At 32.6% G+C, this 25,852-nt stretch overlaps 1 protein-coding gene and 1 long non-coding RNA gene across 2 annotated transcripts; one reads left to right on the forward strand and one right to left on the reverse strand.

The window, feature by feature from the left end:
- Window positions 1-6,966: 6,966 nt before the first annotated feature.
- LOC127806123 (uncharacterized) lies at window positions 6,967-9,005 on the forward strand. Its single transcript, XR_008024347.1, has 2 exons — window positions 6,967-7,284; window positions 8,157-9,005. It is a non-coding gene; the product is annotated as an uncharacterized LOC127806123 (long non-coding RNA).
- Window positions 9,006-10,582: 1,577 nt separating this feature from the next.
- On the reverse strand, window positions 10,583-20,402 carry LOC127806119 (receptor-like protein Cf-9 homolog). The gene is made up of 7 exons (XM_052343163.1): window positions 19,374-20,402; window positions 19,232-19,288; window positions 18,392-18,463; window positions 16,221-16,292; window positions 15,411-15,482; window positions 11,448-12,936; window positions 10,583-11,077 (listed from the first exon to the last, which is right to left on the reverse strand). Exons 1-7 carry the CDS (start codon window positions 20,347-20,349, stop codon window positions 11,071-11,073), a joined length of 2,745 nt encoding a protein of 914 aa, XP_052199123.1. The 5' UTR covers window positions 20,350-20,402; the 3' UTR covers window positions 10,583-11,070.
- Window positions 20,403-25,852: the final 5,450 nt, after the last annotated feature.

Consider the following 25,852-nt stretch of genomic DNA (forward strand, 5'->3'; position numbering starts at 1 on the left):
ATTCTCTATTAACTTTTTTCACTTGCCATTTGTCAACGTGTAAGCTCTTTGTGCTAATTCAGCAATTGTGACTACATTTCTATCTTTGCTGGTTTTTGGATGCGTTGTTCACATATAAGTGTGTTTATGTATGCATATAAGATATACTCTGAAAATTAAAACATAAAGTCCCATTTCTATCTTTACTGGTTTTTGGATGCGTTGTTCACCTAGAAGTGCGTTTATGTATGCATATAAGATATACTGACTTATGTATTGCAGTCACTCTCTTAGACTGACTTATGCATTGTGTATAGATCATAATTTTTTTTAGGTTTCCGGACTCTTGCACAGTATATTTCTTGCTTATTGACATTTTTTTTAAAAGTCTAATATATATTTAAGTGACCACAATAAATTTAAATTTTTGGATTTTTTATGACTTGGTAGTAAACCATAATTACTATTATTAAATTGATAACTTTTGCTACCTCATAAATTTATAAATGTATTTATTTTGCACATCAATTATCATTTTATTTTTTATTACTTTAGCATTTGCTCCTGGTCCATTCTTAATCCAAATGAAGTGAGGTTACATTACCCTCTTTTATGTTTCTCCCTTCCCAAACACGGAGAGTAATAACCTTTACATTACTTCTACTCTCCTTTCATTCCTCACTATTATGTACCCTTTCATTCCACGCGCCAACCCTCTTCCAAACTAAGTGTTAGGGTTTGTAGAAGAGCACGCAATTATGCAGCAAAAGGAATGATGGAAAATGGAAGAGAAGCAAAGAGAAGTACCTTGTTTGGTTATTCAATAATAATTTAGGGAAATGCAGGTTAATGTTTATTTTTTCTAGTTTGGTTAGACCATAATTATTAAAGGAAGGGAGGTGTAGAAGTTAAAAATTGGTTCTCAATTAATTTGTGCGTTTCTTCTAAAAGTTGAGGACAAACTAGTTTGAGACATTTAAATATCAAGAAACTTCATTTACCATTCTCTATTCCCAATTCTAAAGAGGAAGGAAAGAGCTCAAGATACAGTTGCCTCACTTCGTAATCCCTCCATCAACTTCCATCTCTTCAATAATAATCGAATAAAGGTGAACATTAATTCTTAATACTCCAAATCCTTTACTTCTCCGATAAACACCTCAATTTGAACGGATAGTTAGGGTTTCAAAAGGACTGTCCCTTTTGTGATAAAGAAGATATCGATGAAGATGAGGACAAGAAGATCTTAAACAAGGAAGTACGTTCCCCATCTCCACCCTTAGCTGCTAATGTATATTTCCTTCTTTAATACAAATTTTCATATTCACACGCTTAAACTTTTACAGTCACCAAATAATTGCATATGGGAGTTGTCAAAACCATAAGAGGGAACTTCACATGCTCCAGTTCAGCTATTTAAGTGGATTGTTTTTGCTTAAAACAAGGTTGAATGTTGAAATGTTTGAACCCAAGTAAACTTGTTAGCAGAACCAGTTGCCAAATTTAAAAAAGTATTTGCTCAGTCCAGTTATTGGAAACTTTATAACAATGGAAAACGTGCTGTGTACTTTCTACATGGGCAATTTTGTTCATATCAATATACTATTGCCAACAGCCCATTGTAAGTTTGAAATTTATGTTCTTTTTGAAACAGCAATAACAACATGACTTTGCCGTTACTGTTTTACAAATTTTGTATAATATGCAATGTTTATCCCATTATTATTGTGTTTATTTCTGTGTTACACAAAACTGTATTATAAATTATATTGTTCATTATTGATAGGGGATAGAGTGGGTTCAGCCCATTGGAGATGGTGTTGGGATTCAAGATTTCTGTCCCACCAGGGCACATGAGTAAAACGCAACCAATTACTCTAATAAGAATGGATTTAAACAACGAATGGGGAGCACAAAAATTGAAAATTAGCACCATCCCTATTTAAAATTACAGGATAGAAAGCATTTGGTTTCTTATTCAATGAACTAATAGGCAGTGATTCTGAATGGTCCTTGGAGATCAAGTGCCTATTTGATTTTGTTCTTAATTTTCACGTATTCATTTTTAGTTTAAGTTTTCAAATTTTGTGTTTAGTTTTTGTTTTTAGTTGGAAAAATCAAAACTGAACCTTGCTTTGTTCTCATGGATACTCATGATATTATATACTAAGTAATTCTTATTATTCTGTATGACCAGATTAGTGAATTTGTTCACTTGATGAATAGACGAATACCTCGCCACATTGTTGCTGAGGCAATTATTGTGTCCATTGATCCGACCAAGTCTGTAGGGGGAGTAGAGCTAGGTAATGAATTTGTTGAAATTAGTATTCAGAAAGTGCTTAAGCCTTTATATCCATTGCCTCGACAATTTTCTAGGATGCGTGTCTTGAGGGATGCTAATAACAGTAAAACTACGATACCATGGAGAGTCTCAGATGTAAGTGTTTTTATATATAGTTGTTATGCAATTTTGATCATGTTTTATGCAATTTCATAGTTAATGTCCATACTTATAAATCTATTGTTTTTCAATGCAGATCGAAAAAATATGATATGCAATTTTGGTTGGAGCAACATGGTGGTGTAATAAATAGTTATCTGAGGTCATTTGGACATGTTTTAGTTTAGGGTTTATTTGTATGTGTAAAAATGGTATTGTGTAATGAGACGAGATAAGATCGATCTTTTAAAATTGTAATGGTATTTAAATAGATCTATTATATACAATTGTTATACTTATTGTGTGTAGTGGGTGAATATTTTAAAATTGTTGGTAGCTTTTTGTTATACAGGTTTTGATTGCATTTTATTAATGTTATACAGTGTATTTGTAAAAAAAAAATTTAGTATTACCGATGGTTTTGAATTTTTCTGGGGCGATTCAACTTTGTCGGCGGTTTAAAAACCGCCGGTAATAATATTTTACCGGCGATAGAAAACTGCTGGTAAAATAGAATTACCGGCGGTTTTAAACCGCCGGCAAAGTTTCTTCCTTTTCCGGTGGTTTTAAACTGCAGGTAAAATATTATTACCGGCGGTTTTTAAACTGCCGGCAAAGTTAAAACTTTGCCGGCAGATTTCTAAAACCGCCGGGAATTCTTATTTTTACCGGCGGTTCAACAAAATCGTCGGTAAATTTTTTTTCCGACGGTAAAAAATCGCCGGTAATATTTTCCGACAGAGGTATTTCCGGCAGATTAATTACCGTCGGAAAAAATTTTACTGGCGGTTTTCTTACTTTTTCCGGCAGTTTTTTAACCGCCGGAAAAACTCAAACCTCTTGTAGTGATATTAACCCTATCGTGTCGAGAGTGGTAACAGATTATAATAGTTTATAATAATATATAATTATTCTATTCAATATTTTTATAATAGGTTATAAATTCTAACAAGTTATAATAATATATTATATATTGTCAATAATTATTTTCAAATCGCGATAAACCTTACCAAATTAGACCGCAAATGCAGTGCGGTTTGGTCGCACCCAAACCAGACAGGTCTAGATTGATCAGAAAATCACACTAGCGGTTTGGCTTGTTGAAAATAATTCAGATCGATTAAACCGCACTGTGTACACCCCTATTGCAAACCCCAATTGCCCCTCCCCAACTGAAAAAAAAAAAAAAGAAAAAAAAAATTTATCATCGATCAATTTACAAAAATGATGCTCAGACTACGTTGATGTTGGTGGGATAATCAATGGCTGGAGGCTGGAGGCTGGAGGTGGCCTCAAAGTTTCAGTTGGGTTGATGATCTCCAGCGGTGTCACTTTTTTTGTTTTGTTTTTGTTAGCTGAATCGACAGTGGCGGTCGTTGTTGGGCTAAATTATAGCGGCGTGGATTCATATTATTGTCTTGATCCCCAAATGATAGTTTAGTCTAACTTTGGAGAATGAGATGATGGAAGGTTGCATAGTTATAGGAAGTGTGTCACAGGAGATGTGCTATGAAGCACAAATAACGTTTGGGATGAATTGTTTTAGACACAACATCTCATTGCACACTTTGAAATTAATTTGTGTCAAAATGCCCAACCAAACATATCATATTATTTTCTAATATTTCTTACAATAGGAGCTTTCATGACATTCACCTCTGTCACAAAATCTTGCTTGTATATTGGTTAAACAAATTAGAGCCATATTATAATTCTAAAAGTATAAGTTAAAATAAACTATATTATAAAAACAACATAGATTTGTATTTACAGATCTTCTCTTAATTTTAAATTTTATGATAAGAGTTATCTATTATTGAAAATATATATTGAGACTTTTTAGCCACATTTATTCTCTATTAAGAAATCCCAGCCGTTTACGTCAGGTATGGAATCCTAACCGTTCATTCTGCTCTTTATCATGTATTATATACCTACATGAGATGACTTTGAGTTCATTTTGACAGTGATGCACCTGGGAAGCATAATTTTGATCTCTTGAAAAAACTCGTTTTGCCCGATGGGTCGATCCTCAGGGCCCGCTTACCCGGCCGGCCCACCAAAGATTGCCTCATCTCCAACCCGCCCCGTGATGGTATTAAGTGAGCATTTTGCATCGACTCTCGTCTATGAGCACTCCTATTTTAGCTATACTTGTGCTTGAAATATAATTCTGATCTTTAATGATGATTGAATTTCAATAAGTTTTAGTCGTCTTCTTACCATATAATTCTGAACTATTGGTTTTGACTGGGATTTGGGCCATTTTGTTATTTTGTCTTACTGACCAAAATTTGCTTGGTTGAAGATATGGAACATGAGAACTAGTACATTGGAGTGCTTGCAGTCTACTACCATCTAAGCCGCGGGCTGGTCACACTGCCTTACAATGCTGCAATGCCCATATCCCTAAAGGTCGTCGAACATGAAATCTTCACCGTTACACCCATCAAGGTATTGGTCCCTGGCTTTAGCTTCGCATCCTGGGGGCTCATTGACATGTTCAATGCTGGTGTGGTGGAGCAATTGAAGGGCTCAAATATGAAGTTAAAGCAGGTGCCAATTTGTCTGAACTAGAAGATGGGTATAGAGGTGAAGGAAATGAATTGGCCGCAGAGAAGATTGAGAACTTGAGCTCGGAATTGGTTGCCATTGTCTGGATGGAGGTTAAAGGGCGTGGCCGGTTTTGGTGCTTATTCGTCTGCTAAGCCAAGGAAGTGCACTGTGGGATCAATGAAATATGTATTACTTATTTATTTGTAGTACTAGATATTCTTAATCATATCCTAATAATATATATATATATATATATAAAGAGAGAGATAAAGGCAGCGAGGACATGTGCACATTAAAGGACAAACAGACAACATAAATCGATATAGAAAGAAGTTACATGCCAATGGTTAGAAATTTCATAAAAATACTTGACAATAAAAACTTTACGCGTTTCAAGGTCATTAAATCGGTGAGAAAATATCAAAAAAATCACTCCAATCGAAGTATTTATGCACATGATTTAAAATAAAAACTTTAGCTAACTACAATATCTAATAAAAAAAACATATATCAAATAGAATATTAATTACCGAAAGGGAAACATGAAAAGATAAAAGAAAGAAAAAATATACCAATCAGGCCATGCGAGACTGTACATAGTTTAGGTGTCTACTCAAAACATTCTAACACGACATTATGTGCACTATTATGAAAAGAAACATATTAAGTTGGCAGAAGCTCGCTTTGTCGTCTATTTTCTCCCGGATAACATTCTATCAATTTCTTTTGTGAAGAGCATCAACCCATATATTTGAAGATTTATATATTAATAGTTCTTCAAAAGATGATATATATTTGTTACAATTCCTTATTAAAAAGTATTGGATATTTCAGCTTCTCATTAAAATACTCATTGTCATGTGCCATTAAGACAAACCAGAGGAGGAGTATTGAGGAGACTAAATGTCATCATGTGTCTTAAGCTACCTAATCAAGTTATTTGAGTCATTCACCACAAACTTAAGCTCAACTAGCAAAACAAATTAACCTGACAAAAAATAAAGTAATCTCAGCTCCTGATGTAAATTCTGAAAAAAAATCAATTTCTTTGCAAGAAATGAGACCATTTCCTTGTAGCATTTCTGTGGGTGTTCATATCAAGAGTTAAGGTTATTGGGATTTCTAATTTGATGTTTCATAGTACTTATCAATAACAACATTTAAACTTCTCTAATTTCTACTACTTCAGTGATAGTGATTTTGCTTTTTTAGTCCCTCTGTATTTCTGTCTTATACCTTCAATCATCCTCACAACCCATGGGGGTTTCCCTGTAATGAATATTACATATCCCCTAAGGCCAAGAACTAATCTGCATCCATAACATGGCAATATGCCTACCCAATTAAGGCCATTTGAAGATTGTGAATCCTCTTCTGCTGTTGCTTGTGGTGCTTGAGGATAGCTGCATGCCTTTGACATTGGTGGTCCACATAAGCCCAGGTTTCCAACATAAGAATTATTTGAAAATGTAGCAAATTGTCCTCCTTGAGGTATTCGTCTAGTTAATTGATTCTGCGAAAAGTTTAGAACTCCCAAGAGAATTTAAATTTGTTAATTGCATCAAGATCTCCTCGACAAGCTTACTTGAAGAGAGGTCTAACCATTCGAGCATTATCAAATTCTCAAGAGACTTTGATATATCCCTTGTAAGGCTATAGTGAGATAAGTTAAAGCCTCGAATTGAAATTAGTTTGCCAATCATCTCTGGAATTGCTCCTTGAAATTTGCTTCTCAATAGATTAATGGCTGTGAAAATGGTCAAAACTTTCTCCATTTATAATGCTTGAACCCTTGATCCCCATGGACCAGGGGCGGATCCAGCCCACGGGCAGGGTGGGATGGATCCCATCCAATTTTTTTAAAAAATAAATTTTTAGCCCAAAAATGATGATTTTTTTTCCCAACCCACCCCCAACAAGCCCAAAGCCAAACCCAACTATATTGCCAGCCCCAACCCAATCTCTAATCTCTAATTCTCAAACCTAAACCCAAAGGTTCTAAACCTAAACTCAAATCCTCTTTGGCCAGGCGGCGATCCTCTTCTTCTTGTCTCAGCCGTCAGCTCTCTTCAATCTTCACCTCTTCCTCAGCATTCAACAAATTTACATTGTAAGCCATCTCTTCTCTCTACCTCTTTCATTTATCTCGTACAAATTTGTTTAAAGTGTGTTTGGATCGCAAGAAAGAAGGAAAGAAAAAGAGAGAGTGAGAGAGAGAAAAAGTTGAGGCGGCAAAAGAAAATGGCTGGAGGGCGTTTCGCCGGGGATGGCCCACGCCGGGCGGGAGCTTCACCGGCCGGTTGACTGTAAATATTCTACACATTTTTCAGGAAAAAAATATAAATATTCTACACATTTTCTTCTTTATAGAAGAACTCAATATCCGTCTTCTTTCAAGCACGGCTGGTACCCAGCTATTATTCTCTCAATCGACTTTTTCCTTTTCCATGATATATGTTTTCTGGAGTGTTTTATTTATTTTCTTATTTATTTCTTTTTATACTCAAACCATTTTATTCATTATTTATTGGGTTTTTCACTCTTTAACTTGAAGTTGTTGTTGCTCCAGCATTATCCAGCCAATGGGCAGAGTTGGCTGGAGCCGGGAGCATTATTTGTTGCTCCAGCTCTCTATTTTGTTGTTGCTCCAGCGTTATTTATTTTCTTATTTATTTTCTCTGGAAAAATCATTAGGATTTAGATTGCCATCAATTTAAGCATGCTTCAATACCCAACTCATCTTGTCAACACATCATTTAAGATATAAATATAGAAATTTTCTTCTACTAAGGATATTTGGTAAAAGATAGTGATATACAAGAGTTGATTGCAAAAATTCTTGTTCTTGGAAGGCATGTAGTGGGTATCCCTTCTTACTCTAGAGACTAAAAGATTACAGGTAAGTTAATTTATTTGATTATGTTCTATTTAATGTGTTTTTCTATTTTGTTTTGACTAATTTAACACCTATGATGGGTTTAGGAAATAGGATTTTAGGGTTTAACTACTGTATTTAGCTTTGCTAATTGTTATTTGACCACTGCATTTAGTTAGGAATTGCCCTGGCTGGGATTTGTTAATTATAATTGAATATTTGAATTGTCTTGGCTGAGATTTGTTACTTCTGATTGAATATTTGAATTGCTCTGATTCGGATTTTGTTAATTGTGATATATAGGTCTATTAAAATGCACAAACAGAATCGTTTGCTTGTAAAGATCTCCATAGAGAGTGTGAAGTGGTTAGCATTGCAAAGGTTGTCTATTTAGAGGTCATGATGAGTCTCCTGACTCTACTAATCATGGGAATTATATTGAATTAATCAAATTGTACAGAAGAGCAAATGAAGAAATTGATGTTGTTCTAGAAAATGTAGCTAAAAATGCCATGTACATATCACCAGATATTCAGAAAGAGATATTGAAAATTATTGTTGATTGTGTGCGACATAAAATTCGTGAAGAAATTGGAGATGCTAAATTTTGCATTATTGTTGATGAAGCATGCGATGAATCATATAAAGAACAAATGGTTATTATTTTGAGATATGTTGATACCAATGGATTTGTTAGAGAACGATTTTTTGAAGTTGTTATTGTCAAAGATGCAAATGCATTGATTTTGAAAAAAGAGACATGTACTGTATTAAGTCAATACAATCTCCTAGTTACAAATTTATGAGGTCAGGGGTATGATGGTGCTAGCAACATGCGGGGGAATGGAACGGATTGCAAACATTATTTCTTAGAGAATGCCCATCTGCTTATTCATTCATTGTTTTGCTCATCGACTACAATTAGTTTTAGTGACAGGAGAAGTTCCAACTAGTTCTAGGGCTAATCAGGTTTGTACTTTGCAACGAGCTGGGGCTACTTGTTGGAGTTCACATTTTGCCTCTTAAAAAATTGATTGAGATGTTTGGTTCTATTTGTACACTTTTTGAAAATCTTATTGATAAGGGGTCGAACAACAGTGTACGTGGGAGGCTAAAGATGTTTTGAAAGTTATGAAAACATTTGAGTTTGTATTTATCTTGTCGTTGATGCATGAAGTGTTAGAAAAATTTGATATTTTGTGTCAAGCATTGGAAATGAAAGATCAAGATATTTTGAATGCAATTGATTTTGTCTCAAGTACAAAGCTTCTTCTTCAAGAGATGCATGATGATCTGTGGGAAAGTTTTATATGGCATGTGGTGCAATTTTGTAGAAGTCATGATGTTGATGTGCCAGAGTTAATTGATCGTTATATGGATGAGACAAGACATTCTTGTTAATAGAAAAATAACTTTATAATGGAAGACTACTATTACTTTCAGATATTCAATGCTGTAATAGATTTTCAGTTGATTGAGCTGAATAATAGATTTACGGAAAAAATAATAGAACTTCTTAAGCTATACAAGGCTTTAAATCCTACTAATGGTTTCAAATCATTCTCTATAGATACTATTTGTAGTCTAGCTGAGGAATTTTATTGTTTGGATTTTAATAAAGAAGAGATAAGAGATTTGAGGAGACAGTTGGATCATTACAAGTTTGATGTACTTCAGCATCTGCTGTTTCAGAATCTTACTTCTTTTTTTCAATTATGTCAGATGTTGGTTGAAACGAAAAAGTCACGTCATTATTTCTTAATTGATAGGTTGATTCGTCTAGTGTTGACTCTTTCAGTTTCTACAATAATGAATCTCGTCAAAATATTGCTTCGCAATCAAATGGAGAATAAATTTCTAGCAAACACCATAATTATCTATATTGAGAGTGAGATTACTCTTGGTATTGATACAGAGGTACTCACTGACGAGTTTGATCTTTGACAAGTTTGATCTTTTGGGGAATCACAAGTTGTCTCTTTAAGTAGTTTTATAACATATTTGTATTGCACATTTTTTATATTTTTTGTTATTTTTTACTTTCTTTTTTTAAATTAATGAATTGTTTTAAATATATATATAAAGTTCATTAAATATCCATTTTTATTATTTTTTTTGTTATTCTCCTATTGTTGAAGTTTACAATAGATTTTTTCTTTTTTTTTTAAGCCCGCCGGTAAAAAATCCTAGATTCCCCTGGCCATGGTCAAGGAATCAAGATAATAATCATCACCGATGCCAATGTATTGGAGTTTATAGTTGGCCTTGCTGAAATTCATCATAGCGTTATATGACAGGGATCTGAGATTTCAAATTGAATCAAGTAATTGTCTGGAGAAACTTGTGAACAGAAGAACCAGTGGCTGATGTGAACTGTTGGAGTTTATAAATCTGGGAAAGTTATCAATGAGAGTATTGTTAAAGCATATATGACAGCTGGAATATTGTATTTGGGAGTCGTCCATGCAATTCACACCCTTCAAGATCTAGGGATGTTAAAGAAGTGAGATTAAGGAAATATGTAACAAGCAATTCAAATCCAATTTTCTTGAATCTCAAACCATCATCATAAGAGTTGGAGATGAAATAACTGTGTCAAGTAAGAAAGTTCCATTGGGATTTTTCTTGAAAAAACTGAGAAGATAGTAGGAAATTAACCGACGGGTTGAAGGTGAAGCAAAGCACAGCAGCTCTGCTGTGGGCAGCAGCAGCAATAACAGCAATGAGAGTATTGTTCTTTTATGTTCTTCACCCAACGCCAAAGGCATCTTTTTTTCCAGTATTTTTTTGCTGTACTTTGAAAATTACATAATTATGAAAAATTGAAGTGATTCTAATGAAGCTATTCTTCATGATGCAAAGGCTCATGCATGCCTTTGACAAAACTTATAAAAGAAATTACATATTAACTCATTGTTTCATACAGTTCACCCTACCAACAAAAAGTTGTAAAAAGGAAAACAAATATAAAACAACATACAGACATAAACATATATTGTTAAGCACCAATCTAAACTCCTTGAAATGAAAAAAAAAAAAAAAAGAAGAAAAATTAATCAAAGGTTCTAGATTTGGTGTTATAATATTTTGATTTTGTGATTATATTCAACATAAAAATGATAAAACAATTCTCATGCACTTGATTTCATCTTCAGAAAATGAAGCCACTGTTGCATCCACAAGCTCCATTAATCTACTCTTTTTGCTTTCATCTCAATCAATGTCTGTAATCATGTATAACACAAAGGTGTTAAAATCTTTTTAAAGTGAGTGAAAAACCAAATCCTTAGCTATTTTAAAGAAAATATACATCTCTTAATAGAAAGATTCAAATTATAGTCAATCAAATTTTAACAACTAAGTCACTGTTCAACTCAAAGTTAAACAGAAGTTGCAAAACCAAAGTAACTTAACATCAGAAGTAGAGTAGATGTATAGTCTCAGGTCTTGATGTAAAATTCTGCACATTGAAGTTCATTGCAACACTAGCAACTAAATTAGTAAGGTAAATGAAATCCTTTCCCTGTAACATTTCCACATTCGTGTTGATATTAAGACTGAAGTTTCATAGTACTGACCAAGAAAATCTTTTACCTTCCATAATTTCTCCTGCATTTGCGGCCCTGACCCTGAGATTTCTTCTTCTGCCACTCCCTGCATTTGTTTTCTGCACCTTCAATCATCCTCATAACCCCTCTGGGTTTTCCTGTAGAGAACATTAAATATCCTATAACGAGACCCAGTACCAATCCACACCCGTAACCTGACAGTATGACTCCCCAGTCGAAACCATCTGAAGATTGTGAATCCTTTTCTTTTGCTGGCTGGGGTGCATCAGGATTGCTGCATGACTTCGACATCGGTCGTCCACATAAGCCCAAGTTTCCAACATAAGATTCGTTTGAGAATGTATCAAATTGTGGTCCTTGAGGTATTCGTCCAGCTAGTTGATTATGCGAAAGGTTTAGAACTCCAAGAGAATTTAAGGCTGTTAGCTGTTTCGGGATCTCCCCGACAAGCTTATTGGAAGAGAGGTCTAACCATTCAATCTTTGTCAATTTTCCAAGAGACTTCGGTATGCGCCCTGTAAGGCTGTTGTGAGATAAGTTCAACCCTCGAACTGAAGTTAGCTTTCCAATTATCTCTGGAATTTCTCCTTCAAATTTGTTTCTCGATAGATCAATGGCTATGAAAATGGTCAACACTCTCTCCATTTCAAGCACTGAACCTTTGATAACCATGGTCAAGGAATCAAGATAATAATCAGAAGTATTTTGGCCAATGTATTCGAGTGTATAGTTGGCTTCGCTGATGTTCATCATAGCAGTAAAATTTCTAAAATATGTTGTTGGTAGTGGACCAGTGAAACAATTTTCTGACAAGTCCATAACTCGCAAGCTGGGGAAGGGATATTTAGTCTTGGAGATTGAAATGGGTCCATGGAATCTGTTGGCTCTCAAGGTAAGAACTCGCAAATTTGTCAAATTTTCCAACCAGTGTGGGTACATATCAGAGAAGTTGTTTCTTCCGAGATCTAGCACTTCTAGGACTCTGCAATTGACTAAAGATTTCGGCACTGGTCCTTGGAATCCATTGCCATTAAGTTTGATAGTTTCCAAGTGATTATGTCTCACAAATGTGTCAGGGACAATCCCGGAAAGGTTATTGCTTCCCAAATCAAGAACAACTAATTCAGTGAGGTTTCCCACACATTTTGGAATCACACCACTGAAGTTATTATTTGACACATCAAGAGCCCTGAGGGCATTTTGACTGCAGAGCATGTCGAAGTTTAAGTCACCACTAAAGTTATTTGATGAGATAATCAGATGGGTAAGCACTTCGAGTTTGAACATTGAACTCCCAAGTGTACCAGTTAGCGTGTTGTGCTCCAGATTTATGAACTTCAGAGAACTGGAATTTATCTCATTTACGTGTCCCGTGAGCATATTGTGATTTAGCTGCAGGGAAGACAAAGTCGGCAAAGCAAATAACCAAGGTGGAATTGTACCGGTGATACAGTTATGATCTAAGGATAAATATTGCAAATTGGATAGTCCGATTAATCGTGAAGGAAGAGGACCTGTGAAATGATAACTCCCGATCAGATTTTGTTAGATTTTCATTGAAGTAAGAAAATTCAATCATTCACTAAGCAAATGAATGAAACATTATGTTATTACACTAATTAAGTCATAAATAAAATATATTTATTTATTTTAAAATACTAAATAATATAAAATTTCTAAATATTAAATTCATCATTTATCATATTATACATTCGACTTAAGTCTATTTTAGTCCTTTGTGCGTTTAGATCTTCTATCCTTGTTCATTATGGTTTTCCTCTTTTATTGAGGGTGTGATTTCCTTTTGGTTGTTTGGTGCGGGGTATGCCTTACCTGCGTTTGTAGGTTTGGCCTTTTTTTTTAATATAATTCTTATTTACAGAAAAAAAAAATCTTAATATAAAATTAGACTAACTAATGATCTAATTGTGACATATTTAAGATTAATTCTTTAAATTTATACCTATTTGTACATGTAGATAATAACATCACAAATAAAAATATACACATACACATATATATATATATATGATAAACTCGTAAACTCGAATCGGTAAATTTGGACTGATAAACTCGTGAATCGGGTCTGATTCTATAAAAACCTGATCTTACAAGTGAGTTGACTCGTTTTATATCTCATGACTCGTAAACTTGTACGAATTGGCTCATGATTTTAACAACAATGAACATGTTGTAACTTACATGCAAGGCATTCAAAATTGGCAAAGCAAATAACCCAGATAGAATTATACCAGTGATATAGTTATGATCCAAAACTAATGTTTGCAAATAATTGGATAGTCCGGTTAATTGTGAAGGAAGAGGACATGTGAAATAATAATTCCCAATAAGATTTTATTAGATTTGCATTGAAGCCAGAAAATTAAATCATTCACTAAGCAAATGAATGAAACATTATGCGATTATACTAATTAAGTCATAAATAAAATATATATATTTATTTTAAAATATTAAATAATATAAAATTTCTAAATATTAAATCCATCATTTATTATCAATTCTTCATTCATCCATCTATAATCAAAATTTCAAACAACAAACATTACCATCATCATCAACAAATATTGTTAAATATAAATAAAAATACTAAGTCATAAAAACAATAAATATTGTTTAATTTCTATATTATATCATTACACTAATTAAGTTATCAATATCAAAAAGATATATTTATTTCTTGCTAATTATCAATCTTAATATAAAACTAGTTCATCTCCTATGCGATGCACGAAAATTCATATGTATTAAATTTATTTAAAATTGACAACTTCATAACTATAAATTCCATCTACATGTTTTATGAACTACACATTTTTCATAAGCTAATAATTAATTTAACATATGATAAATATAAATAGATTATATAAAATAATAAATAATATGACAACATATAATAAATTAGTAACATGAATAATAAAAATATAAAACATAATAAAAATTTCAAAAGAAATATGACAACATATGATAAATATAAATAGCCTATACAAAATATTAATTTTGTCAAAATAATTTAAACAACTTATTTAAAACAATTCAATTTTGTCTAAATAACTAAATTTAACATAACCTATAAACTAATTATTTTTCAAAATTAAGTAGTAACATAAACATATATAAGATTTGTACTTTTTTTGCATAGTTTAAAACTAATTAAGGGTTTTGGAGTTTTGAGTGGTGGCTTTATTGAGAGAGAATGAGAGGTAAATTATGAGAAATAAAATAAAAAATTAAATTTATTTTTTTTAAAAAATATACTTGGCGTATTTGGCGGTATTACTTGAATCTCAATATTTCTTTTGATTTAAAAAAGTCTCATTTTTCTGTAATTTATTTTAATTAAAATTTTATGTTAATATTTAAAAATTAATAATATGAATTAGATTTTGCCTCTTTATATACCAGTATGCTTACACATTCTCCAAACACTATTCAACCATGAATAAAACCATTTACAGGGTTCCAAGAATTACACGTTTTTCACAAATTTAGACTTAATTAATGATCTATAAAAATTTCATTTTGGGTAAGCAAAAAAATAAACAAAATATAATAAAATATCTAAATAAAAAATGGAAATGGGTGGGGAAAAAAATTTGAGAGTTGTTTTGTTATAATATATATATAGATTAGACTCATCCATAATCTAATTGTGATATATTTAAGATTAATTATTTGAATCTGCACCTATTTGTACATGTAAATAATAACATCACAAATAAAAATGTACACATATATATGGTAAACTCCTAAATTCAGACTAGTAAACTCATAAATTTGGACTGATAAACTTGTGAATCGAGTCCAATTCTATAAAAACCTGATCTTACAAGTGAGTTGATTCATTTTATATCTCAAGACTCATAAACTCATACGAGTTGACTTACAATTTTAACAACAATGAACATATTGTAACTTAGTTGTAAGGCATTCACAGTCAGCAAAGCAAATAATCCAAGAGAAATTATACCGGTGATATGGTTATAACTCAGGGTTAATGATTGCAAATTGGGAAGTCCGGTAAATTGTGAAGGAAGAGGACCTGTGAAATGATAATTCCCAATCAGATTTTGTTATATTTGCATTGAAGTAATAGATCTAAGCAAAGCAAATTAATGAAACATTATGCCATTACACTAATTAAGTCATAAATAAAAAATATATATTTATTTTAAAATATTAAATAATAAAAAATTTCTAAATATTAAATCTATCATTTATCATCAATTCTTCATTCATCTATCCATAATCAAAATTTCAAACAACAAACATTACCAACATCATCAACAGATATTGTTAAATATAAATACAAATACTAAGTCATAAAAATAACAAATATTATTAAATTTCTATATTATGTCATTACATTAATTAAGTTATCAATATAAAAAAAAATTGTTTCTTACTAATCATCAATCTTAATATAAAATTAGACCAATCGATAATCTAATTGTGACATCTTTAAGATTAATTATTTGAATCTGCACCTATTTGTACATGTAGATAACAACATCACAAATAAAAATATACATACATATATATATATATATGGTAAACTCCTAAACTCGGACCAATAAACTCGTAAATTCGGATTGGTAAACTCGTGAATCGGGTTCGATTCTATAAAAACCCGATCTTACAAGTGAATTAACTCGTTTTATATCTCATGACTCAGAAACTCGTACGAGTTAACTTACGATTTTAATAACAATGAACATATTGTAACTTAGTTGTAAGGCATTCAAAGGCAGCAAAACAAATAACCCAGATGGAATTGTACCGGTGAGATAGTTATGATCCAAGACTAACGTTTGCAAATTGGGTAGTTCGATTAATTGTGAAGGAAAAGGACCTGTAAAATGATAATTTCCAATCAGATTTTGTTAGATTTGCATTGAAGTAATAGAACTAAGCAAAGCAAATTAATGAAACATTATGTCATTACACTAATTAAGTCATAAATAAAAAATATATATTTATTTTAAAATATTAAATAATATAAAATTGCTAAATATTAAATCTATCATTTATCATCAATTCTTCATTTATCAATCCATAATCAAAATTTCAAACAACACACATTACCATTATCATCAACAAATATTGTTAAATATAAATACAAATACTAAGTCATAAAAATAATAAATATTGTTAAATTTCTATATTATGTCATTACACTAATTAAGTTATTAATATCAAAAAGATATATTTGTTTCTTGCTAATTATCAATTTTAATATAAAATTAGACCCATCTATAATCTAATTGTGACATATTTAAGATTAATTATTTGAATTTGCACCTATTTGTACATGTAGATAACAACATTACAAATAAAAATGTACACACATATATATATGGTAAACTCCTAAACTTGAATCGGTAAACTTATAAATTCAGATATGTAAACTCGTGATTCTAGTTCGATTCTATAAAAATTTGATCCTACAACAATGAATATATTGTAACTCAAATTTTAATAACAATGAATATATTATAACTTAGTTGCAAGGAAGACAAAGCCAGCAAAGTAAATAACCCAGGTGAAATTGTACCGGTGATATAGCTATGATCCAAGTCTAATCTTTGTAATTTGGGTAGTCCAGTTACTCGTGAAGGAAGATGACATGTGAAATGATAATTCCCATTCAATTTCTAAAATATGTTGTTGGTAGTGGACCAGTGAAACAATTTTCTGACAAGTCCATAACTCGCAAGCTGGGGAAGGGATGTTTAGTCTTGGGGATTGAAATGGGTCCATGGAATCTGTTGGCTCTCAAGATAAGAACTCACAAATTTATCAAATTTTCCAACCAGTGTGGGTACATATCAGAGAAGTTGTTTCTTCCGAGATCTAGCACTTCTAGGACTCTGCAATTGACTAAAGATTTCGGCACTGGTCCTTGGAATCCATTGCCATTAAGTTTGATAGTTTCCAATTGATTATGTCTCACAAATGTGTCAGGGACAATCCCGGAAAATTGATTGCTTCCCAAATCAAGAACAACTAATTCAGTGAGGTTTCCCACACATTTTTGGAATCACACCACTGAAGATATTATTTGACAGATCAAGAACCTTGAGAAAGTTTTGACTGCAGAGCGTGTTTATCTCATTTATGATGGCAAAGCAAATAATTCAAGTGGAATTATACCGGTGATATAGTTATGATTCAGCACTAATGATTTCAAATTGGGTAGTCCGTTAAATCGTGAAGGAAGAGAATGATAATTCCCAATCACATTTTGTTAGATTTGCATTGAAGTAAGAGAATTCAATCATTTACTAAGCAAATGAATGAATTATTATGTTATTACACTAATTAAGTTATAAATAAAATATATGTACTTATATTAAAATTATTCTATCTATTTATTTAAAAAATATTAAATAATATAAAATTTTTAAATATTAAATTCATCATTTATCATCAATTCATTATTTATCCATCCATAATTAAAATTTCAAACAATAAATATTACCATTATCATTAACAAATATTGTTAAATATAAATAAAAATACTAAATCATAAAAACAACAAATATATTTAAACTTCTACATTACGCCATTACACTAATTAAGTTACTAATACCAAAGAGGTATATTTATTTCTTGTCATTAATCTTAATATAAAATTATACTTACATATGATTTGATTGTGACATATTTAAGATTAATTATTTGGATCTGTACTAATTTATATATGTAAATAACAACATTATAAATGAAAATGTACACACACACAAATATATATATATGGTAAAATCAGGCCTGTAAACTTGTGAATCGGTTTTGATTTTATAAAAATCTAATCCTATAAGCAAGTTGACTTATTTTATATCTCATAACTCATAAATTTATATAAATTGACTCGATTTTAACACAACATATTATAACTTAGCTGCAAGGCATTCAAAGTTGGCAAAGCAAATAACCCAAGTGGAATTGTACCGGTGATACAGTTATGATCCAAGGCTAAAACTTGCAAATTGGGTAATTCGGTTAATTGCGAAGGAAGAGCACCTGTGAAATGATAATTCCCAGTCAGATTTTGTTAGATTTGCATTGAAATAAGAGAATTCAATCATTTACTAAGCAAATAAAATATTATGTCATTAGATTAATTAACTCATAAGTAAAATATATATACCTATTTTAAAAATACTAAATAATATAAAATTTTTAAATATTAAATTTATCATTTATAATCAATTCATCTATTGTTAAATATAAAAAATATTAAGTCATAAACAAATATTACCATCATCATCAACAAATATTGTTAAATATAAAAAAATATTAAGTCATAAAAATAACAAATATTTTTAAACTTCTATATTATATTATTACACTAATTAAGTTACCAATATCAAAGAGATATATTTGTTTCTTGCTAATCATCAATCTTAATATAAAATTAGACTTACCATAATGTGATTGTGACATATTTAAGATTAATTTTTGAATCTACACCTATTTATACATGTAGATAACATCACAAATAAAAATATATACATATATATATATATATGAAAAACTCGTAAGCTTAGATCGCTAAACTCGTAAACTTGAACGAGTAAACGTAGACTAGTTAACTCGTAAATTAGGTCCGATTATGTAAAAAATTTGATTCTACAAATGAGTTAACTCTTTTTATGACTCATAACTTGTAAACTCGTTCAAGTTGACTTGTGATTTTAACAACAATAAACATATTGTAACTTAGCTGCAAGACATTTAAAGCTGACAAAGCAAATACTCCAGGCGAAATTGTACCGGTGATACAATTACCATTCAAGACTAATAATTGCAGATTAGGTAGTCCGGTTAATTGCGAAGGAAGAGGACCTGTGAAATGATAATTCCATTTTGTTAGATTTGCATTGAAGTAAGAGAATTCAATCATTCACTAAGCAAATGAATAAAACATTACCTGATAAATTATTGTTTGAAAGTTGTATAGTCGTGACTGAAGTAAGATTACTGAGCGACGCAGGAATTGCTCCATGGATGTTGCATTGGAACGCATCTAACCACTCTAGTGATCCGAGATTCCCAATTGAGTCAGGCAGTTGCCCCGCAAAACTTGTGAATTCAAGTTCCAATATTCGGAGAGAATTGCTCGAGTTTATGAACTTTGGAAATTTACCGGTGAGAAGACTGTTATTTCCTACATCAAATACTTCCAAATTTGGTAGGTTGAACACTCCGTCAGGGAGTTGTCCATGCAATTCACACCCATCGAGTACGAAAGTGTTTGAAGAAGTGAGATTAAGCAAGGAAATGGGAACGGTTGAAGATATGTTTATTGAACTAAGACGGAGTCCTCTTATTTTAGTTAGGTTTTGAACAAGCAACTGAAATCCAGTTTTCTTGAACCTCAAACCATCATTACTAGCAAGATTAAGATGCATTAGCTGGGTCAAGTAAGAGAGTTCCATTGGAATTTCTCCTGAAAATACAGAATATTGAAGTTCGAGATGAGTCAATCTAGAAAGGTGACCCAAATAGGAGGGAATGCGAGAGCCGCCGAAGTCGTTGAAATCGAGGTAGAGCTCCTGGAGTTGAGGAAAATGGTGGAAGACGGTGGTGTTAGGAGGGATGTTCCCTTGGAGCAAACCACAACTAAGGTCGATGCCAACCACTTGACCGGTCTCGTTATCACAAGTGATCCCATCCCACAAGGAGCAGCAGTCAGTTCCCTCCTTCCAAGATACCATCGGTGAATGCGAATAAAGGAGGCAATATGAGTGACCTGGCTGGCTGAAGTTGAAGTATGACTTGAATTCAAGCAACGCAGAGCTCTGCTCTGCACTGCACCTCCTCATCTTCCTTTCCACCTCCTCCACTTCCATACGGGCAGCAACCGTAGCAGCATCCGAACAGGTAGTGAAAGTGAGCATCATCATCCTATGAAAGAAGCAGATCAGATACAGCAAGAAAACAGTGACACTTTTGCAAGAAGAATCCATCTTAAGCACGATCAACAGAAGAGACCCGGCCCAATGTATTTATAGGCAAAATCAAAACAAAATCCCAATCATCACATCAGCCATGAATACGATTAACACGCAACCAATTAAGACTGATAAAAGAGGAGAGCCCACATCCACATGCATTGCATTGGACGTGTTTGAAAATTTCTGGCCTTCAAAATTAATTTCCATGTGAAAACCCAAAAAGTTTCTCAAGTGGCTGTAAAGTTTAGTTGAAATTGTTCAACACGCCCAACACAAATTAACCTCTTTTCGTGGGAATTACGTACGACATATTTCCGTCCTTATCAGCTCCTCACAAGTCACAAGTCTTTCCTCACTTCCCTTGTTCACCCGACATGATTAAATTAAAAATTACGTAAATTCTGAAAAGTTTTGCATGATGAGGTGGGAAAATGAAAATGGAAAATATTTTTGAAATGAAATAAAAACGAAAAAATAATATTTTTTTTAAAAAAAATAACACCTCCTAAGTATTTTCGTGTCCAAAACAGAAAACAGTTGCATTCAAAAAGGGTTCGAAAATGTAAAATAACACCTCATAGGTGTTTCGTGCTACCTAAAAGTGGGTGACATTTATAAAAATTTTAGTAACGTTGAACCTTTGACCACTATGTTTATGGAATCATGACAGCAATAATGGCACATGTAATGGGGGCTTAAAGTTGGCTTCCCCAATCCAATTTTGGGCGTATGTTATGGGTAATGGACTCGTGAAATAAATTTCTGACAAGTCAATGACTTGCAAATCGATAAATTTGGCTTGGGTTGGATTGGATTCAGGGTTCATCCTTAGGTGGGATCCATTTTCAATTTTCTAGTTTTTGTGAAGAAGCTCGGATCGATACTATAAATCATAGAGTTAGCTGATAATAAATCGATATCACTAGTTTGAAAGAATTTCCAGACATGGCCTCTAATATAATCCAAATGATATTAACACACACACACACACACACAAACTCGCATCTAATAATTCTTCAAATAAACAGGAAATTTGTTAGCATAAGAAATACCAGAAGAACCTACCTCAAAGCATCTGCTAGATTCTTCCATTAGTGTGAGTGAGTGAGCAGCAGTGGATGAACCCCCACTGTGATGCCAGGAAGCCAACACCGTGACATAGTCGACACTCATCCCACTGTACTTCTCCTTATTTGTCTTATAATCAAATTTAGGTTCAGATTTAATTCTTATTCGGATTTGCTTCGAAATTTTAATTTGATTTGGGATTTAAAATTTTATAGTGATCAATCAATTGCTTTAGATCTCTACATCAATCAATCATTTTGAATTTAGCTAAATCACTTCGAAAATCAAGGAATTTATTAGAGAAGTTTTAGTGATGATTGATCATTAACGAAGAAGTCCCTCACTCTTTCGTTTGCTAAATCTCATTGATCGATCGCATGTGCTTCAGCCGTGACCACCGTTGGCCCCATTGATATTTTCTCCTTTTTTTTTATTTTCTAGTTTTTTTTTTATTTCTTGAATTTTTTTTATTTTCTAATATTTTTTGTTTTCTATTTTTGAAATTTTTTTCTTTTTATTTTTTAAGACAAGATATAGAATGAAAAATGCTAGTAAGTTTGGAAAAAAAGAAAAAGAAATAGATCTAGACTAGATCCAGAACCATGATGTAATACCTCGTGTTGGCATGAGATTGTCATGTAATTTAAATGAGTTTAAAATATCAAAAAATTGATTTGATAGTAAAATAAGTTATCGAATCGACGATAATGAGCGTCTCGGAACTTAAATGTTTAAAGAAAATGGTATATTATTGACAAACGTCTCGAGACGACATTTATAAAACTAAAAGCAATCAGAACAGAGACAGTTTCTGATATAGCTAAATCATAGCCTAAAAGATTGAATGATGGTAAGGGACTTCTGAAAAATTCACGGAACCTTGATGAGGCTCTAATTTCAGGGATAGAACAACCCTTAAGTGGTTTCGGGATGAAACAAAGGGATTTGTGATCAAAACATACATTCGGGCCTAAATGTAATTTCTTAATCTTGCCCGAGTGAGATTGAAAAAAAGTTTTTCTAAATCTTCGGTAGTGAAATGAAGGGTTTAGAACTTTTGGGTCTTAATGGAATAGTTGGAAAGTTCAGGGGCTTCAAATACTAGCTAAAATAAAATTTGAAAAATAGTAAGGGGTCAAAGTGAAATTTCTCAAAAGACTAGCCACTGTTGTTGCCATCACCGGCCACTACTACCACCGTCGACCAGTTGCCTGCCATCATCGAGAAGGACACCCTAGGGTCCAAAATGGGCCCCAGGGCATGGTAGATCAATTGGAGATGTGTATGAGCTGAGAAATTGCTGTGATTTGACAGGGTATGACGAGGTATGGTGGTTGTACGTTGGTTGAAAAATGGGGGTGGATTTTTGAGGCAAATCTGGGCTAGATTAGGGCGATTTGAGGCCATTAAATAGTTGTAATGATGATTGAGGCTCGGATTTGACAAGGAATGGCTCATTTTGGCTCAAAATTGGGTATAAATAGGGCTCAGAGGGTTTAGCTAAAAATGCAAAAATTAAACTTCAAATTGCTCAAGTTTGAGAGTGATTCGGAGGTCTTGGATAAAGGACTTTTGTTCTTGAGAAAGTGAGGATCATTTCTGGAGAATTTGAGAGATTTTGGAGTTCGTTTGAGTGGTGTTCAAAGCTTGACTGGAAGTTTTAGCGGTTACCGAAGCCGAGGCTTTAAACCGTCAATCGAGGGTGGTGGGTTTTTCAGGCAAATGAGGGTACCATCGTGACCAACTTGAAGAGATATTCTAGGTGGTGTGGTGGAGGAAAAATTTTGATTGCCGGCGATGAGAGGCTCGCTTGAGAAGATGATCAGCGCATGCAGAGCACGTGCGAGTCTTTATGCGCAAGGTGCGTGGGTGGTGCGTAAGGGGGAGTTATTTTTTGTAATTTTTTTAATATTTTTAGAAAAATATTTTATGAATTATAGTGGAGAAAATTTGAGAAAAACCTTGAGGAGGTATTTATTTTGAAATTATTGACGAAAAATAAGAAAAAAATAAAGAGAAATTTATGCAAAAATTATGGAAAAATGGATGTTGATATTTTTTTGAATAAATATGATGTCCAAGGATTGTTGGGACTCGAGATTGAGTAATAGTACGATTATTTGAGGCTTGACACGAAAATTGAGGTTGGACATGAGAATCGAGGTATTCTGAGTACGTTCAATGTGAGTTGTTTTACTATCAAAACTTGGCTTGTTCTATACAAATAGTTTTGCCTTGTCAAACTTGATTATTTTTAAGTGTTCAGTCTAAAACTTGGTTTATTGCGGGTGGTTCGACCCTATACTTAATTTTGTTTCAAACAATAGTTTTGGCATGTGAATGATTGATTTCATGTGAATGGTTCATCCAAAATGTTTATTTACGTGTGCTTTGAAATACATACATTGAAATGTCGTTTTATGCAATGCATCATTACATGTTGTAATTATGACATTGGCATATGTGTTGGACATGGGTAGTGTTTTCGGGATGCTTTTGAGTGGGAACATAATCTCTGACATGATTGTGGTGAGCCAAGTTCCTGTATTGATATTGACCCTCTCGTGTTAGGAATGGTAAGGATTGTTTTCGAGGTGTCGAAGAGATGTGTTGATGTTGACCCTCTTAAACTAGGATTATGTTGTGTCAATGCGTTGATATGATTATGTTATCTTTAGAGGGATTACTCTTTTCATGTGGTATGGGTTAAGCGTTGTATGAGATTCTCTTGAGTTGGGACATGTCGAGATATGTCTATTGTTTATGGTCTTACATATATTCAGCATAATATTTTAAACTCTCAGATTTAACATTTAATTTGGATTATGTCTCTGAAATATTGTTTCATATAATGGTTTTGACATGTGAATGGTTCATTCAAAATGTTTATTTACGTATGCATTGAAATACGTGCATTGAAATATCATTTTATGCAATGCATCATTACATGTTATAATTATGGCATTGGCATATGTGTTGGACATGGGTAATGTTTTCAAGATGCTTTTGAGTAGGAACGTAATCTCTGACGTGATTGTGGTGAGTCGGGTTCCTGCATTGATATTGACCCTCTCGTGTCGGGAGTGGTAACAATTGTTTTCAAGGTGTCGAAGAGATGCGTTGATGTTGACCCTCTTAAACTTGGATTGTGTTGTGCCAATGCATCAATATGATTATGTTACTTTTAGAGGGATTGTTCTTTTCCTGTGGTATGAGTTAAACGCTGTATGAGATTCTCTTGGGTTGGGACAAGTCGGGATATGTCTATTGTTCATGGTCTTGCATATATTCAGCACAATATTTTAAACTCTCACTTAAATGATTCAACATTTAATTTGGATTATGTCTCTGCAATATTCAAATGTTCTAGGTGAAAACAGCGGCGTCAAAGGAAAGGAAGTTATCGAGATGTAGTCGTTGATTATATTGGAGACCTTTAGCATATATTTTGATTATGTTTGAGGGTTTAATTGTATTGCTGAGAAATTAATCTCTATATATTTTGTTTTAAAGATGTCATGTCAAATAATTGTACGATTTCTATGAATAAGGTGTTCATATCAAGAGTTAAAGTTATTGGGATTTCTTTAATTTGATGTTTCATAATACTTACCAATAACCACAGTTAACTTTCGCTAATTTCTACTACCTCCATTTGGGCAACAATCATTCTCACAGCCCGTGGGGGATGCAAATCCTTGCATCCCCTTTGCACATAATTAAGTTTTCTTTAGCACGATTCACTCATGTAAACCCTCCCCTGATTCTTAGCTGTGATCGGCTCCAAGAACCGCTCCGGCAACATCTCCACCATGTCCGACTCCAGCAGCTTCCTCAGCACCCAAACAAGGCATAATGGCTATAAATCCGCAGGAATGTAATTGTCTGCATTATAAACTAAACATGATGATGCCCTTTAACTATGGTGTCTTAGCAGCAAAGACTTTGGGCGATGCAGTCTTAGTTTATTAATTTAATTATTCAATACAAACATAAAAAATTAGAGTTCAAAAATAACAAAAATATATATATTCTTCAACTAAACATGTGTCCTTGTTTTAATATATTTTTTAATTTTCATGTAATTAAAAAATAATTATAAATTAAACATATATTTTCATGTTATATGCCTTAGTTTTTTCTCGCTCTCGTCTACCTACTAGGATAATTTCTAAAAATTTACTTTCCTTTTTACATTTATATTTTTTTGAGGAAAGATTAATTTATTGCTTTCTCTTCCTTTTGATTTTAGCTGGTTGATCCATAAAGTATTGTTGGTATTTAATCACTCAAGAGTGGGATAAATTAAGTGTTTAAATTTTTTTTACATTTTTAATAAATATTATTAATTAATTATTTTCTTTAAAAAAATATATAAATTATT

This window comes from Diospyros lotus, chromosome 7, assembly GCF_014633365.1.
Source record: "Diospyros lotus cultivar Yz01 chromosome 7, ASM1463336v1, whole genome shotgun sequence".
NCBI classification, from domain to species: Eukaryota; Viridiplantae; Streptophyta; class Magnoliopsida; order Ericales; family Ebenaceae; genus Diospyros; species Diospyros lotus.